This window comes from Empidonax traillii, unplaced genomic scaffold, assembly GCF_003031625.1.
Source record: "Empidonax traillii isolate 1590-97213 ecotype Southwest subspecies unplaced genomic scaffold, ASM303162v1 scaffold754:size369281, whole genome shotgun sequence".
In the NCBI taxonomy this organism is placed as follows: Eukaryota; Metazoa; Chordata; class Aves; order Passeriformes; family Tyrannidae; genus Empidonax; species Empidonax traillii.
The window spans coordinates 150,663-167,493 of NW_020955947.1; the positions used below are offsets into that span (position 1 = coordinate 150,663).

The following is a 16,831-nucleotide window of genomic DNA, read 5'->3' on the forward strand; positions in this document are numbered from 1 at the left end:
TCCGCACGCCCAGCCCACCACGGCGCCCTCACGGGGCTCCCTCACGGATCTCGAGTCACGGGACACCCTCACGGACCTCCGCTCACAGTACACCCTCATGGGACCTCCCTCACGGGTCTCCCCTCACCGTGCCCGCCCATGGAGTTCCCCTCGCGTTGCTCCGCTGGTTGCCACAAAATCGCGTTCTTTCCCGGTGTGCCGCAAGCCGGTACTGACACACACTGATTCTGTTTCAGAGCTGCCCAAGCCCGGGTGCTCCGTGGCATATTGCACAAGTCGAGAACAACCACCGGGCTTTCCGCACCATTATTAATACACAGAAATTCAGAGTCAGTAACTTTACAAGTACTGCCTCTCTCTATAAGAAGTGGTTAGTAATTTCCACACCAGTAACGTAGTACCGGCCAACTTCTCCACATGCTCAGGGGAAGGTTCTTTAACTGGGCAGTGTCTTTTTGTCCTGTGGGCATGAATTTTAGTATTATAATGAACATAATTCAGCTATAGGGTACATGGACCTTGAGTATTCTGCCAAGTTAAGCAATGTACACATAGACATTCATCAACATTTTCATCTACAGCATCCCTAAAGCTTGTTAGTTCCAGGATGTCCTTGAATAAGGGATGCTAACTATCTGTTCCACTGATTACATCTCCTTTTTTTGCTGGATGTACAAAGACACCACATCAAAGAATGTCCTAATTTTAGACAATCTTGCCATATTCCACTGCATTCCGTTTTGCAACAACCGCACAGGGACATCTCATGGATCTCTCTTACAGGGCTAGCCTCACAAGGTTCCCCCTCACACTCTGGAATCTGTCTTTCCTGTCCACAGTTGTGTAAGCAGTCACAATTTGGGACAGAAACTAAAAAAAAATTAATTTTAGGTAAAGAGCTTCATTCTGATTCCACAAAAGAAAAAAAAAAATTTGGACTCATCTTCAAGGGGCTCTTGCTGCCATGCTGCCAAATCCAGCACCTACCTGCATCTCTGTCTGCTAAACAACCCTTCAAATATGAAACAGAATATGAAGTTGTAAAATAATATTTAATTTTATCAGAAAATGTACAGGTTTGAGCAGCAATTAAGATCTATATATTATACAGTGAACCAGGCTACAGTTTTGAACGCAATAGACATATTCTGGAAAAATTCAAATAGCAATATGAGAAACGGTATGAGAAACAAAGGAAACTTTTTTTTTTTTCTTGTGGGTTTTTTGTGGGATTTTTGGTTTGGGGTTCTTTTTTTAAATGAACAGAATCTTATTTATGAACAAAGTAGTACTGACAAAAAAAAGTATTTTAATGAAATATTTTCCCCGATGGTACAAACACACAGAAACAGCCTAGTATAATATAATATATAAAATACTTTAGTCCTGTTTTTTTTTCTGGATTGTTGAAGAAGTTAATGTTCAAATGCTCTGCTGAAGCTTCGTTTCTGGCCTCTGCCCCTGAATCTGTTTCTACCCGAGCCACCACGCCGCCCATTCCTGGAGCTTGAGAAGCTTCGGCCGTTTCCTCCTCCCCCACCTCCTCCTCCTCCTCCTCCTCCTCCTCCTCCTCGCAAGGATTCCACCAACTCAGGTAATTCAGTTGCCACGCACAAACGCCAGTGTTTGGAATCTTCCCATTTTTCCTATCAAAATAAAGTCAGACATAGCAAGTTAAATTCTAGGAATGCCAGCACAAGGTATGTAGTAATTGTTGGGTTTCCTCAACTGTAAAGGTAAAATTCCAAGCCAATATAGGGGATTCAAGCTTCTTTCTAACTGAAGTGGCCAATACTTGGTTCCAAAATTTTAATCTTTCAATTGTTAAGAACACCACTATAATTACTACTGATTACAAATCCACAGCTTCCCCTCAGTTCCCCTCTAATCCAGAGCCAAACATTGCTTTAGGAGTGAATGAATACTAGGCCATGAGGGTCTAGAAATGCACTAACAGAGAAACACCTGAAGCAAAGATAGGAAAGGAAGTCTAGGGAGTTTCGGCGTGGGAATACTAATTCTGCCAAGCAAAAACCTGGAATTCACTTTTCTGCAGAAAGAATTCTGGGTAGAAATGCAGGGAGGGAACAGAAAAAAAAGGGAGCAAAGCTTGCTGCTACTGAATCTAGTAGCAGTGACAAGGGGTGGAGTTTTCACACCACCTCTTTAATCAGTGCAGAAGTTTCAAGCCACAGGGGAATGCCTTAAAAAAGTAATTTAGGAACAAAACCACTGTATGCTTGCTCTGTTCTTCAATTCCTTCAAGTCATCCCTTCTGCCACTAAAAAAGGCAGGACACAGGTTACATTACGTTTTCTGTCTAACTCAGTCCACCCAGTCTCATCTACAGTCTACTGTACCCAGAAATTGCAATGAATGTACCTCTATTTCTTTTCGGTCTGCTGCAGGAACGTCGAAGCACACACCCTAAAAAGAAAGAATAATTTTAATGGATACAAGTCAAGCCCTTTAAAATGACTGCAACTAAAAACCATAGAGCCTACGAATCTACACCTGACAGCCAGGCACTATCAGAACTGGCTGTCCTAAGAAGTCCTGTTCTGCTTTGTCATTTAGTTAGCACACACCTCATACCTTTTACCTGTCCTGCTCCCACCATGCATTATCCTACCTCCTTAGCATGGCAGCACCCCAGGTCCTAATAAAACAGAGGCCCAACACTGCCTGGAACATGGAAAAACAGCAAATACCTCCCCTGACCATTGCTGAGAAAGGCCTGCAACCAGCAGAGCCCAGTATCAGAGACACAAACCAAAAACTTACCATTTTTCCCTTGAGGAAACACATTCTGTTCACCTTCCGATCGACATCGTCACCCAGCACTTCTCGCAGCCTTCGCCAGGCGTAGCTCATGTTGTTTATTTCTTCGGAGCAGCGTAGGATCATTGTAACGAAGCCCTGAAAAGAAACGGGGCATGTTCCATTCCGTCAGAGGAATCAGCTTCAGCACAACTATCACACATCAGGGACTGAGGATTCAGATTTATTACAGTTACAGGGATGTATGTCTACAGCCGCTATATTGTTGCGTTAACAAAATCAGTAGTTCCCAGTGGCTCAAGCCGAGCGCTCAAACAAAATCTGGGGAGGCCATAATTCTCTCTTTAGGCAACACAGAGGTGTGTTGTTTTCCTCCAAGTCCAAGGCAGACATTAAGCCATGCGCCCTTCCTTACCGCATCTGAGTTCAGCAGCGAGCGCTGCTCGATGGAAGTAGCCCCTGAAATATGGGCCAGAGCTGCAGCCAGAGCATTAACTGGTCCCTTTTCTTTTATCAGCAACTGAGCAGATTCTCTGAAATACTCAATAGCTGTCTGAGGAACGGAATCCAGGCACCTAAGTAATTAAAGCAGAAAAAAAAATATAAAACTTATATGCTAATATTTACTGAGATCTGGAAGAGAAGAAAAACAGTGGCCCAAGACTTTAAAAGTGATCAGAAAGTTCAGAGAGACAGCAAAGAGCAACCTAAACAGCCCTTCTGAATGAGGAAGGCAGAAAGATACAGCAGGACTCGGGTTCCCAAACACACCTCATGGCGTCTTTGCTGGAAGCCTTTATTATGTCTGTTGCAGTAGGAACACCAACGCGCTTGAACGAAATGCCCTGAAATTTAAAAGGCAAAAAACCACAAATTAAAATTGCAGTAAGTCAGTTCTAAAGAAGCAGTATTGAACTCCAACAAAACAAGCATTCAAGTCTATCATTTTTCTTCTTATTTTCACCTTTTAACTCCCAGTTTTTTCTAGTGAAAACTGTAAGGTTAAGCTTACAGGTAAATGGGTAACACTTAAAAAGGCTTTTATGTACCAGGTCAGTTTAAATGACTCAGTGACCTTAAATTGAAATAAACAGAGACCATTTTGGCAGTCCTGGGGAAAATAAAAGTCTCCTACAAATTCTAAATTATTACTTTTAGTCTGATTGATTTGGATTCAATACAAGTTACAGAGTTTTAGTCTAAATGTGAGTCTGAGTTTAAAGTCCCAACAATAAACAATCTCATAACAACTGAAGACTTAACTGGCAAGAGAATGTCCATATGGAATAGTGCACAAAGTGCAAAAACGCAAGTAACACATCCCAGTAAAGCTGCACATATGCACATCACTGATCAGATCACAGCCAGGGTGAACACTACACTGTCAGTCCTGTGAGCTTTTTCTCACTTCCACAGGGACAACCTCCCTGGCATTTGCAGAAAAAGTGTGGGCATGAGAATGTGCAGAGCTCTCCCTGCTCCACCGAGCTGACACTGCACCCGCACTCCCCAAGGTACCCCAACCTCCACCGGGCGCCTCCGCAGCTGCAATTGTGACTGAGCTATTGCACAAAACATTACACTTGAACACGCCACCCTTCAAACATCAGTGCCGTCAGACAGAAGGAAACTGTACCGTACCGCTTTTTGTTCCACGTGTCTCAGCTGGTACTCCTCCTTCCGCTGGTAAAAGCAGATGCAGATCCCCGTGCGCCCAGCTCGACCCGTGCGCCCAGAGCGGTGGATGTAGGACTCCACATCCTTCGGAACACACAGCCCTGTGAGTTACCTAATTCACTCTCATTTAATCAACTCACTGCACCCACTCAACCTGTAGAAGCATCAAGCGAATGTGCTTTCCCATAATCCCCTAAAAAGCATGGTTTGAAAGCCAGAGCCATGAGCATGGATCAACCAGGGCTTGTTTATGCATCACCACACACTCGGCCTGTGTGTACCTCTACAACCATCCCACTCCCCCTCCTGTACATCAGGGTGGCTACTGTAGTATTAACAGCAAAGCCACTGAAACATTGTTTCTTTTAAACACTTAATTTAGGCCAGTGTTCTCACTGTTGGGGTCACTTCCTCACCCCTACTTAGTGAATCTTCCGGCTGCTTCCAGACTTGTAATCACCACACCCAGCTTTGAAGGGAGAGGCTTTGAACAGCCTCTGAAGAAGGAATTTTAAGGAGACCATCTTTAAATATGCTAGGGACTGACAGACTCCCAAAAATTCCTGTTAGAAACTGTTTCTACCAACCAGCACATTTCTCCCCCTTACATGCAACGCTGATAAACTGTGTAGGCAATACCATCACCTAACAGTGTGTACTACTTGATAATGGGATTACAAATCATGACAAGACACCCAGCATAACAGTCTCCTACCTTTGGTGGTGAGCTTTGTACAACCAGGTCAACTTCTGGGATATCTAAACCACGGGCAGCTACGTTGGTTGCAACCAGAACTTTAAATGAACCGTTTCTAAAACCTTTCAGTGTGATCTCTCTTTGCTTCTGAGGAATGTCACCATGCAATGACTGGCAATCCTGAAAAACAGCATTATTTTAGAACTATTTATGGTCAGTTTTGGATGAAACACCTTGGTATTTGATAAGTACTGTATGGCACGATACAGAAGAACTGAATTAGCAGAGTTTACATTTCAGGAGTCTGACAATATTTACTCAGTAATTCTTATTCACATACCTCAAAGGCCTTTAACAACAGCAGAAAAACGGAATTGCAATGTGTGCCTTATCTCCACATCTAATTACTGTGACACAGGTAACTATGCCCTAACTTGCCATCCACACCACCTATGCAAGGCTTGGCTGTTTCAAAATAGTAACTTACAATTTTTGTTTAACTGAGAAAGACGAAAATCCTATCTGACCACCTGCAAAAGCCTGCCTCATCCACTCTGAAACTCTCTTTAAAACATACTCAGCATAGGTCTGCTCTCAACATAGGGCTGATACAACTCTGACAGGTTCTGTTAGTGAACACAGATGATGAAGTACCTGTTTGATGGAAGCATTCAGAGCCAGTTCATTTGCTTCCTTTTTGGTCTCACAGAACACAATGGTCCTCCCGTGGCTGCCACTGTAGACCTGGATGACATCCCCAATAACTGCAGCTCTCTGAGACCAGTGACACTCTATTGCCAAATGCTGTGGAGAGGAATTGCAGTGCTTAGCTTACATAAAAATATAAGATTCTTTTAAAATACATTTGAAACTGTAAAATACAGAAATGGTAAAGAATTACACAGTTTCCTGATGGGGAAATGTGCTAATTCATATTCCTGGAACATGCGAAATCCATAGGGCTCTTATGTCCACCACAACTAGTCTAATGGTCAGTAAAATAACTACAGTAAGGGGAAATCAGGCTTCTAGCACATATGGGTAGTATTCCTTGCTATGGAATTTACTGCACAGCCAGTAAGGGCCTACTGAGCTGAGGCACTACAGGAAGTTCGAAAAAAAAAATCTCCTGTATAGAGAATAGCTCAAATCAACTGTGATGTCCACAGTGATTTAGAAGAGCCAGGCTGATGTGTTTGCCTTTTGTCTCCCACTGAGATAAATCCAGATACCAAATCCTCACTGCACCTGAGATGTGAATATGGTCACCCAATGCTGGGAGAAGAGAGGCAGGTCCTAAAGCCAGAAACAGCCTGATTAGGCTGTAATGTTGTCAGTAATGTGCTTTGTGCTTAAAAACACATTCTCAAAACAACTTCTAACATCATTCTGATATTGCACCTTAGGATGGGATGACCTTTTGTGGCATAAAAAATCAGGGGAAAAGCCTGAAAACATTCCACATTAGACAAATTACTCACTTCTACTGTTGTAGCAGCCTTTTGAGTTCTTTTCCCAATAAGGTCAATCTGTTCATATCTAGACTTCATGTATTTCTTGGCCACATCATACACCCAGTGCGGGCAAGTGGCAGAAAACAGCAGCGTCTGGGGATTGTCTTCAGAGTCTTAAAAAGAAACCAGAACAATGTTTCACAAACTTCATCTCACAGATGGACACAAGTTGATTACAGGGGTGATTAAAAACTCAAGTTTAAATGTCAGTGCATAAAATAAAGGAGGCAGTTCAGCTTTTTAAATTCACGCATTACTGACACCTGGAGAAAAAATACTCTAGGAAGTCTAAATATTTTAAAGATTAGGAAAAAGTTACTATGACCAAAAAATCCAGACTGTTTTCAAGCAGTGTAAAAGGTGAAAAGCTAATTCCTTTTAATTCAGAGAAGTCCAAGCACAACTTAAAAAACAGGCGTCAAAGACAGTTATTTACAGGCCCCCAGGTACTGGACTGTAAGCTTTGCAAAGGTCCTGTGAACAATTCCCACTTTCACGTTACTTCCTTGTGAACTGCATTAACAACACATTATATTCAGTCACTTTTAAACAAAGCCACCTTGCCACTTTCACAAAAATATACCTGAATTTCAGCAAACTATTACTAATATTTCCTGCTAACTGTTTAAATATTGAGATTACCCTTCTTGTATGCAACTCGTAAAATGTCTTCCACTTGCTCAGCAAACCCCATGTCCAGCATCTGGTCAACTTCATCAAGCACAACGTGTTTCACCTTGGTGAGGTCCAGTTTGCCATTCTGAAGATGGTCTTTGATACGACCAGGTGTCCCAACCAAAATGTCAATGCCGCTTCTCATGAGATCAACTGGCAAACAGGAAAGAGGAGAGGAGCCAGCAGTGAACCTCTGGACATTAGGAACACGTGGTAGCTAACAATGAAACACCTTCTTAAACCATTCCTAGGTGCTCTTCTTATAAACATGAGAACAAAGGAACAAGAAGAGAAAATCTGGCAAGAAAAGCCAAGGTAGAAAATCTACTACTCTTCCTGAATGAAAAAAAATCACTTACCTTCCCTCTAAAGAGTAGCAAACAATGACCTTCTTTTTATATTCTTTAGAAATAGTTTACTCTTCCCACATTGCCTACCTTAATTGGAAACTTTTTAGAAATTTACTTATTTAACTATCCAAATTACTGAACTCAGCTCCTTCCTGAGGTTCTGCAGTGGAAACAATTCATCCCTAACATCTCAAGATACAACATGAGGAAAGAGCTTATTCTCGTTCCTTGTTTACAACCACCAAGATGGTAAATTACCCTGTCACAACAACTCCTTCTCTACTTTACAAATCCTCTAGATATCCCTTATCACGTGACAAACCACAGACCCACTCACAGCTCCACAACCAAACATTTTTTTAAAGAAAATGTGTTTACAAGACTCTACATCCAGATTATACACACAGTATAATCTCTTCCACTTTAATTTAGGGTACATGAGCAGATAAGCAACACCAAGAATATAACTGATAGCCAGAGCTATTTATCTCCATAAGATAGATTTTAAACTACTGAGTTCCCCATTAATAGTCTCCAACTCTTGAGCTAAAAGTGTTAGGAAAGACCCAAATGCATTTCTTAAATATGTCAGTCGAACAACATTTCAGTTATTTGTCCAAAGTGTCACTTACTTTGTCCATTATATGGAGTTCCTCCGTAAAAACAAGCTACTGTCAGCTTCCTTGTGATGTCCTTGAAATCTTTGGCAACTTGATTTGCCAGCTCTCTTGTTGGACAAAGAACTAGAACCTACACAGAAGAAAGACAAGCAGATGTTCTCTCAGCATGGCTTCTGCCAAGAAACCACTAGACTTCTAATCATCCATTTAGACATGAACATTTACAAAATTAAAATGAAAAAATCTGGTTTAAATAATCATCTAAGGAAAGGTTGGAGAAACACGATGCTTGAGGCTCATTTAACATCATTACACTCTTTCAAAACATACTCATTTGGGCTGGGCTAACTTCTTTTTAAATGGGATAAGAGATACTTAAACCTTATTTAACTTTAGCTCCTGAACAGATCAGCTACAAGTCTCCCCCTACAAGCCCATCTGCTGTTTGAGTACAAGACTGAGGGATCTGGGTAATACAAGGCTTTTCCACCTGCTCAGTAATGCCCCACAGTCCTGTGAGAAAGAGCAAGGAAGAGCCATCAGCTGCCCCTTGGCTTCTCTGAGACTCAGGGAATCATGTTCAGTCTGCAGAGCTGTGTTCAGTGCTAAAACACAGCCCTGCAGAAGCACCCAAGGAATCCTCCTCTCTCCAGTACACAGGATTCACTGCAGGCATGTAACTCATTCAGTGTAACAAGCTGCTCTCAAAGCTGGCATCAGTGGCTTCACAAAAGGAACCTTAAAATCCTTTTCCTGGTATTTCTTAAAACATTCAAACCCATTACCAAAAAAAGCAAGTAGCAGTGCACTATGGTAGAGTGAGGCCTGAAATCTTTTTAAAGGCTCCCTCAAAGCAAGCTTTCCTTTTTCCAAAGGACTGCCAATCTAGGGACAGCATTTTCAGTCAGCCAGCCATGATTGGCAGGTGCATCTCAAACTGCTAGTACTACTTTTGGAATGCACTTCAGGCAATCTATGAGAAGGGTGACAAGATAAAATAAACTGACAGAAATTATTAATGAGGACACCATAAGCCTTGGCCTGCCTAGTTTTGGAGGCATCCTAAGAGTTCAGAGAAAAAACACATGTGGTTTTCAAACCACACTGGCAGAATGCACATAGATCATAACGAATCTGCATTCTCTGGAGCAGAAGCTTCAACATTTGGTGGTGGTCCTTGTGAAAACTAAGTCTGTTTTTAAAACCACCCACTATTTACATGTTTTTTGAAAAAAGCCTGTTTAAGCAGACAGCTTTCATCAAGCTGTCAAGTTACCATTAGTAACTAATCTATTCCTAATTTGGGAGAGAAACAAGCACCCAGTAACCCATAGCCCTGAAGAGTGACTGAGCAAACCTACAGAGGAACACGTGGCACACCTGTGATTTCGGTCTCCCTGTGGCAGAACAAGGAACTGACAAGTGGGTAGAGCTGTCGTGCTCTGCACAGGGCACAGGCAAAGCCCAGCAAACACAGATTTCAAACAACCTTTCATGTGGGTTGGCTTTTCCCTGCACAAACCTGAAGAACTTCCCCAGTGGGTTAAAATCTGAATCACTGGGACGCAGGACAAAGCAAAATGAGCATTCTACTTAGGCACAGTTACCTTGGGTGGACGGCCTCGTCTTCTTTCCTGGGACTCTCCCTGAAGCTTTTCAATTAAGGGAATGGCAAAAGAGAATGTTTTTCCTGTTCCAGTTCGTGCCTGAGCAATGACATCTTTGCCAGAAAACACTGGGTTGAAGGTCTTCACTTGCACGGGAAACAGGTACGTCACTCCTCGAGCTGTGACAATCCCAAGAGATTTCCTTAATTATGATCATTTTACAGGTGCTCTTTCATACTCTTCAGTAGAAGTTATTCTAATCAGAATTTCCATCAACTCCACACTAAACCAGGATTACATCATCACCTCCACTGATTTATTTATTGCAGGAGTCCTCTGCAAAGAGTGCCCTGGGTCTGTCCATTTTATTCTCCTACTTCATTTCACCACGCACAGTACCAGCTGGGACAGATGAAATTATCAGCCTTTATGGGAGACTTTGAGTACTGTGCCTTTATTTTTGTAATACTCCCCAGCTATCTATGAAAGTTTCTTCATTTCAAATAATACATACCTCAAAACCCCTTTCTATTCCCAATTCATACTAAGCCATGTACAACCTAACGTCAAAAATACTAAATATAACTGGTTTTCCTTTATTCACACCAAAATGACCTCTAATTGAAAAATTCTCACACATCACTAAGATTTTTTTTTCCTTAGCTTATGGCATTTAGAATTCTACTGTAAAGGCTCAGCTGGGCAACATTGCAAACAGGAAAGCCTGTGTTCCACCTCAGAGCTCACTGATCCAGTACACTGGGCACAAAAACACATGACAGAGATCACTGAGGGTTTTTTTTTTTTACCTTGAAGAAGCTGGACAGTTTCTTTGGAAATAGAAAAATTGGAGAAAGCCCCCTCCTTCTGTTCGCCACTCAGCTCCTGTTGGGTAAAGAATAATCCGGGTAAGATTCCACATGAATATCATGTGACTGTCAGTAAATCCAAGGCAGCAGCACAGCCACTGGTGTAACACACTTCAGTGACAGCAGCACAGCTAAAGGGCCTTCTTCGGTTTATCATCGTGTCTTGAAGCAAGTTAGCAAGTGATCTGTAAGTGAGGATTGTTTCATATCTAACAGCACAGCAAATGCAAAACACCCAAACCAAAACTCTGAAATAGAATGGCAGAATATCCGTAGTTGGAAGGCACCCACGAGGATCACCTGTTGCAACTCCTGGCTGTGCACAGGACACCCCAACACTCATACCTAACGATGCTGAATCATATCAAAGCTCCATCTCACTGCAACCTGTTTGTCTGCCAAAGCTGACAGACTGCTGAAGTGAGGAAACACTGGTGCACTGATCTGGAACTTCAGGACATTCTTAACTCAAATTTTTTGCAAATAATCAACAGAATGGACAATTCAAGAAGCTTCAAACCCTGAAAATTTACAGCACTTTCCACTGATTCGGGGCGGGGGGGGGAGGACAACCCATTTTAAACTTGGCCTGGTTGCAAGACAGAAGTTGAAAGCTGCACACACCACTGAACTAAACCCAATCGCTGGCTTTACCTGCTCCTGCTCACTCTCGCTCTCGCTGTCACTTGATGTCTCACTAGAACTGCTCTGCCGGCTCTTGCGGGAGGATTTGCTGTTGTTTAAGGAAGACAATTTCGGTTTCTCCAGGCTTTCTTCTCTCGCGTGACCGTTCTGTTTACTGACACCCTTCGACTTCTTGACTTTCGGGGTATAAACCTCCTCATCCGACTCCTCGCTTTCATCTGTCGGAGCCTTCCCCCTCTGAAACTTGTCCCGGCGTTTAGATTTCTTCTCTTTCTTCTCCTTCTGGCAAGGCACAGAGCAAATGGAAACACATGCTCGCGGATCCAGGGACAGGGAACAGGGAGGAGGGCGCGGAACAGTTAAACCTCGGAGCGCACATTCTGGTTACTGGCGGGGGGAGCAGGTACAGGGGAGCAGCCCCCGCCCGCCGCCGAGCAGGGGCGCGTTCCCCCCTCGAGGCCTCCGCTCTCGGGGCTCCCGCCGGGCCCAGCACGTGCGGCGGGGCCGCGGCCTGGCCCGCCCGCGCACGTGGCCGCCCGGCCCCGGCCCGGCCCCGGCCCCGCCGCGCCCCCCGCGCCAGACCCACGGCCCACGGCACGAGCGGCACGGGTGGCGCGGGCAGCCCGGTCCGAGGCCAGGCCCGCCGGGCACCGGCCCCAGCGCGCGGGTGCGGCCGGGCCGCTCCCGGAGCCCTTCCCGGTACCTTGTGGCGCCGGCGGCCGCTCTCCAGGGCCGCCTCGGTGTCCATGGGGCAGTCGGAGTCCGACTCGGCCCTGCTGCCGCTGCCGCACCGCGTGGCCTCGGGCATCGTCGCGCTCCGCCACGCCGCGCTCCGCACCCGCCGCGCGCCCGCCGCGCCGCACGCTCCGAGCGGCCGCCGCGCCCACGGCCAATCGCCGACCGATCCGGCCGCGCGGAGGCGGGGCCTCGCCACCCGACAGCCAATCGCCCGCCGCCTCCGCCGCGGGACTACAACTCCCGGCGTGCCCCGGGGGCCAACGGGTGGACTCCAACCCCCGGCGGCCCCCGCGCGCCATGAGGGCGCGGCCGCCATGACGGGCCGCCATGAGGGCTCAGCCCGGCTCCTCCCATGGCCCCAGCGCCGTCACCGCCTGACGAGACCCCGCCCGCAGCCGCAACTCCTCCAGCTGTACAAACCCGTGACTTACAGCTTCCGTAACTACCGCAGGCACGTGTTCGGGAGCGGAAAGCCTAACGTAGGGAACGGCAGAATGACCAAATGCCTCTAAGACTTAAAAGGACCACACGCCTGCGGTGATCAGCAGCATGAGCTCACCAAGGTCTGGTGGCATCTCCAGGAAAAAATCGGGTTTAAGATATCAAAATTAGTCTTACGAAGCTGTGGAGGGATCCTGCCGGCCGCCAGGGTGTCGATTCCTTAAGGAAAGAGGGTTTCGGGAGCAGAGCGGGGCTTCTCCCAAAGCAATGCCACTGAGCTGCCCTGTTGTGTCCTGCACCGGCACGTTTTCATTTCCAAAGACCAAATCCTGCTCGCCAGATACAAACACATCAAGTAGACAGAGGAGCACAGCTGAGAACTCTGCAGGATGCAGTGAGAGAACCCTGGGATTGCAGGAATTTTTGTAGTAACCAGGTGCGTGTCTAGATTGATTGCTTTGCTTCCCGGCAGGGAAGATGCAGTGTGCTCTCATTCCTGCACCACAGGTAGGAAACCCTTTCCTGAATTATAGTGTAAAACAGCCCTGTCCAGCTCCAGTTCCTATTAGAGCAACACAAACCCTTTCCAGGTCAGTGGTGTGGTTTGAATGAAGGATGCCAGTTCTCATTTTTATTATCACAGGGACTCAGAATAATAAAGATGAGTGCAAGCGAAATACACATGATCTCTCCAAATACTACGGTCAGAAGTCTGAATTAACAGCTTTGATTTAGAGACTGATGTGACTGACTGCATTTACAGGATGGTTACCTTGTTACAAAGGGAAACTTTACAAAGCTCATTAAAAGAGAATCAAGTATTCATGACCGGGGTTAGATGTAGCCAGGAATTTTGTTGCAATTGTCCTTCCGCTTGTCCTCCTCTTCACCTTATTATTTATGCTTTTAGGATTTGGCAGGAAGCTTCATCTTCTTTTCGGTCCATCTAAAATAATATAAATTATTAGAGGTCAGACTTCACATTCCAGGAACTGAGTTGGCCTTCTGGTGCCACCAATGGCACCAGTACAAACAGTCAAAATGACCCTCTGAAATATAGTTTGCTAAAGATTTCAAGTTTTACTCGTGCATTACTCATGTCCAACTAACACACAGGGAGTGTGTTTGAAAGAGTGTGCAGCCAAAAGCTGCTTGAGGGAAAATTTTAAAAATCAGCAGAATTTCCTTAGAAACTGTAGTATGTGAGTTGTTCCTTCAAATACTGGCTTCTTGAGGCGAGTGTGCACATCTAATGAAGACTCAAATGGTTTAAATAAATACCAGTCATTAAAACTATTAAGAGTAGATGTTGCTATTAAAAGATGGATATTATTTCTGCCCTCATCATATTCTAGCCAATTTAGTTAACAGTTTTGTAGGCCTTCTCCACATACAACTCTGTAAAAAATTGTTTCATACCAATTTGCTTTCCACTAAGGGATTTTTCAAGCACAGTTACAGGCAAAATGTACACTGAAAGGAAGCCAAAACTTGTAGGTCAGGCAGTGTACATGTTCTTCTGTCAATTGTGAGGAAGTCAGATGGTGTTTTCTATTTTAACTTTGGATTAGACACCTTTATAGAGCACCTTTTATTCTTCTCTACAGCTGCAGAAACTGTAACGGTATCTGTAATGTCACATGGCAACACCTATGTGAGCTGAACCTGCCTTCTGGCAGGAGTTTACCAAACACTGTGTTTAACACCAAGTTTATCAAACACTATTTCTTAACATCTCTGTTCTCGGCCATCTCCACCTGCAAGGCAGAGCTCATGCTGTTTGCTTGCCTCGTGCAGAGCATAAACAGCAGCATTTGTCTAACTGATTAAGGGAGAATGTTCATGTAAAAAACTTTGCAGTTTGACTATCTCTGGGTCATAACACTGAAGTTTTGAAAGATTAGAATTTTGTTTTTGGGCGGGGGGGGTGTGTGTGTATGATTTACAGCAACATTTCTGCCTGAATCTGATGGTCAATTTGAAGGTAAAACAAACTTAGTTACATGTGTTTTCTTACCTTGGGGAGTCAATTCCACTGTCTCCTGACTGAAAGCTGGGGCTTTCTGTCCCTTCTGAGTGTTTCTGTCCTGAGATCACAGAACATGTGTTCTTAAAAAACAGCTCTTTTTTTCCCAGGGAGTGTCCCATTTCTTTGCTCTGGGAGCCCAAAGCACAGCGTGCCACTCCTCCTCCTCCCTCAGGAGGGAAGTTGTGCCCGGTGTCATTGTTTGAGTGAGCCCGGGCAGCAAGGCAGGAACCTGCCACAGGGAGGCCCGTTCCTTCAGCCTCTCTGTGACCTCTCGGAAGAACCTGACTGCACACCCAGCTTTCTTTTGCTGAGTCTGGTTTGGGGTGCTCTTTTAAGCCACCTGTTGACTCTGCAAAGCTACTACTTCCCTTACATCCCTGCTCTCCGGAGTCACACGTAGTTACAGCTGTGTTGCACTGGGCGGGACAGTTACTGACCTTACAGGATTTTAGGGACACAGTTGCACTCCAGTCTCCTGTGTCTGCAAAGGCATGGCCAGGAGGCAGGGGATGACACGGCTCACAGCCCTCAGAACTGTCACCCAACTGCTTACAGGTGTCCCCATCATGTTCTTTTTGGTTCTGAAGGCGGCAGTTGTCAGTAAATCCCTCTCTTTCCAGCTCCATTGCCCCGTGATGGCTGGCACAGTCATAGTTAAATATAAGCTTGCTTTTTTTGTCAGTCTTTTGTCTGTATTTCTCACCATTTCTTTGGACCAGGTTAACATTGGCTGTATAATTTGAAAGATGGACATTTTGAAATTCATTTGCTGTTCGATCTAATAACTCACCTACAGCGGCAGCTTTGCCTCTGCAACGCTCATCTTTCAGACAGAATGAAAGGTTTGCATCTCCTTTGCACACACCACTATGTTCAGTGTAGAAGCAAGGGGACTTTTTAATGTCCCCAGGACTTCTTTTTAATGTTCTTCCATAGGTGTTTTCTTCAGAAATATTACTCTCCAGAAAGTATTTACTTTTACTGTCTATTTGCAGATTACTGCCTCGCAGACAGCTACAGTTTTCACTTAAGCTGTCTTTCTGGAGCTGGAGGCAGGACCTGTGAGCATGGGGTGGGTTTTGCTTGGCTCTGTCAGCCAGCTGCTGGGTTTTGTAGCCAGAGGGTCTCCAGGAGGCCGAGGGCTGTGGCCTGTGTGAAGCCCTTCCTTGCCCCCTTGCCCGGCTCTTCAGGTGACTGTTGATGACACCTCGGTACCCCCGCGCGTAGAAGCTGCGTCTCCACGGCAGAGCCTGGAAAGGATTCGTAATCTGCTTCTTATAGAACACAGGGGACTGCACTGCTACAACAGGGGGCTCTTGGTTTCTGGCAGACAGTGAAAGGCTTGCTTCCACTTGCACATGTTGGGATGTCAGCTCCTGGATGGGAGATTTGCTGCTGCTTCTGCCGATCTGCTCCTCTTTCTTTGATTTGGTTTTCCTGGTGTGTTTTGCCGTTTTACTCCATGCCTTTTGAATACAATCCTTTGAAAGATGGTTTTGCCTGGCTACTGACCCTTCAGCTGAGGTACCATTACTGATGTATTTTTTCTCTTTACTGATGTATTTTTCCTGCTCCTCGAGTTTCTGCATTAATATGGTGTGTTTAATCAAGTTATCAACAGTAAGAGTAGGGTTAATACGCTTGATGATTTCATGTTCAATATCACGTGGAATATTGTCCAAGTCATCTTCATCCCTGACCGGCCACTCCCTGGGAGGAAACTGGGCTGAGAAAGTGGAGTACTCCTTCTTGTGTTTTTCTTTTTTAGAAAAACTTCTCCAGAAAAGGCCAAGGCCAAATCTTTTGCTTTTCAGCTTTGCCTTCACGGATGTCAGGGATTTGATGGTGTCCCAGGCATGATTTTCAGCAGATGTGCAGATCCCTTGAGTTTCAATGGAGGGCTTCAATTCCCTGCAGTCTTTCTTTCCCTTTCCCTTAGGTTCATGGTTCACTAGCTGCCAATGCCTTTGTTCACAGAGCATATTTTGGACAGGGAAACAATGGCAGGATCTGCAACAGGATACTGTAGGAATGTTTTCTTTCACTAGGTTTGCACAGTGCTTAATGTTTACCAGGCAGGTGATGGAAGGTGCTGAACAGCAACAACTGTCCCCCAGCAGGACCCTTCTGTTGTGTTCTGTGGCCTTATTAGTGATCAAGTACGTGTTGGGAGTCACAATGAAGTATC

General features: G+C 45.0%; 2 protein-coding genes across 3 annotated transcripts in view; both read right to left on the reverse strand.

Annotated features, from left to right (window-relative positions):
- Positions 1-1,033: 1,033 nt before the first annotated feature.
- Positions 1,034-12,280, reverse strand: LOC114066293 (nucleolar RNA helicase 2-like). Of its 2 annotated transcripts, none has more exons than XM_027900862.1 (15): positions 12,139-12,280; positions 11,445-11,717; positions 10,731-10,806; positions 9,922-10,100; positions 8,327-8,444; positions 7,312-7,497; positions 6,637-6,782; positions 5,810-5,959; positions 5,174-5,335; positions 4,423-4,542; positions 3,553-3,626; positions 3,197-3,356; positions 2,785-2,919; positions 2,383-2,427; positions 1,034-1,646 (listed from the first exon to the last, which is right to left on the reverse strand). In XM_027900862.1, exons 1-15 carry the CDS (start codon positions 12,241-12,243, stop codon positions 1,416-1,418), a joined length of 2,160 nt encoding a protein of 719 aa, XP_027756663.1. In that variant the 5' UTR covers positions 12,244-12,280; the 3' UTR covers positions 1,034-1,415. The 2 variants fall into 2 exon arrangements, with proteins under 2 accessions (XP_027756663.1, XP_027756664.1); XM_027900863.1 differs by having other exon boundaries at positions 11,445-11,714; positions 12,139-12,261.
- Positions 12,281-13,262: 982 nt separating this feature from the next.
- Positions 13,263-16,831, reverse strand: part of STOX1 (storkhead box 1) — a 4,939-nt gene continuing 1,370 nt past the window's right edge. Inside the window, exons 2-4 of the mRNA XM_027900874.1 lie at positions 15,081-16,831; positions 14,632-14,701; positions 13,263-13,560 (exon numbers count right to left, since the gene is read on the reverse strand). Of these exons, the coding sequence (XP_027756675.1) occupies positions 13,541-13,560; positions 14,632-14,701; positions 15,081-16,831 (1,841 nt within the window). The 3' untranslated portion in view covers positions 13,263-13,540. The remainder of the gene's footprint in view (positions 13,561-14,631; positions 14,702-15,080) is intronic.

Excerpts from the sequence above, each read along its gene's own strand:
- LOC114066293 (XM_027900862.1), bottom strand. The coding sequence starts at position 12,243 with ATGCCCGAGGCCACGCGGTGCGGCAGCGGCAGCAGGGCCGAGTCGGAC. Across the intron at positions 10,807-11,444 it reads GCGAGAGTGAGCAGGAGCAG|GAGCTGAGTGGCGAACAGAA; the intron begins GTAAAGCCAGCG and ends TTTACCCAACAG. Across the intron at positions 1,647-2,382 it reads CAGACCGAAAAGAAATAGAG|GAAAAATGGGAAGATTCCAA; the intron begins GTACATTCATTG and ends TTATTTTGATAG.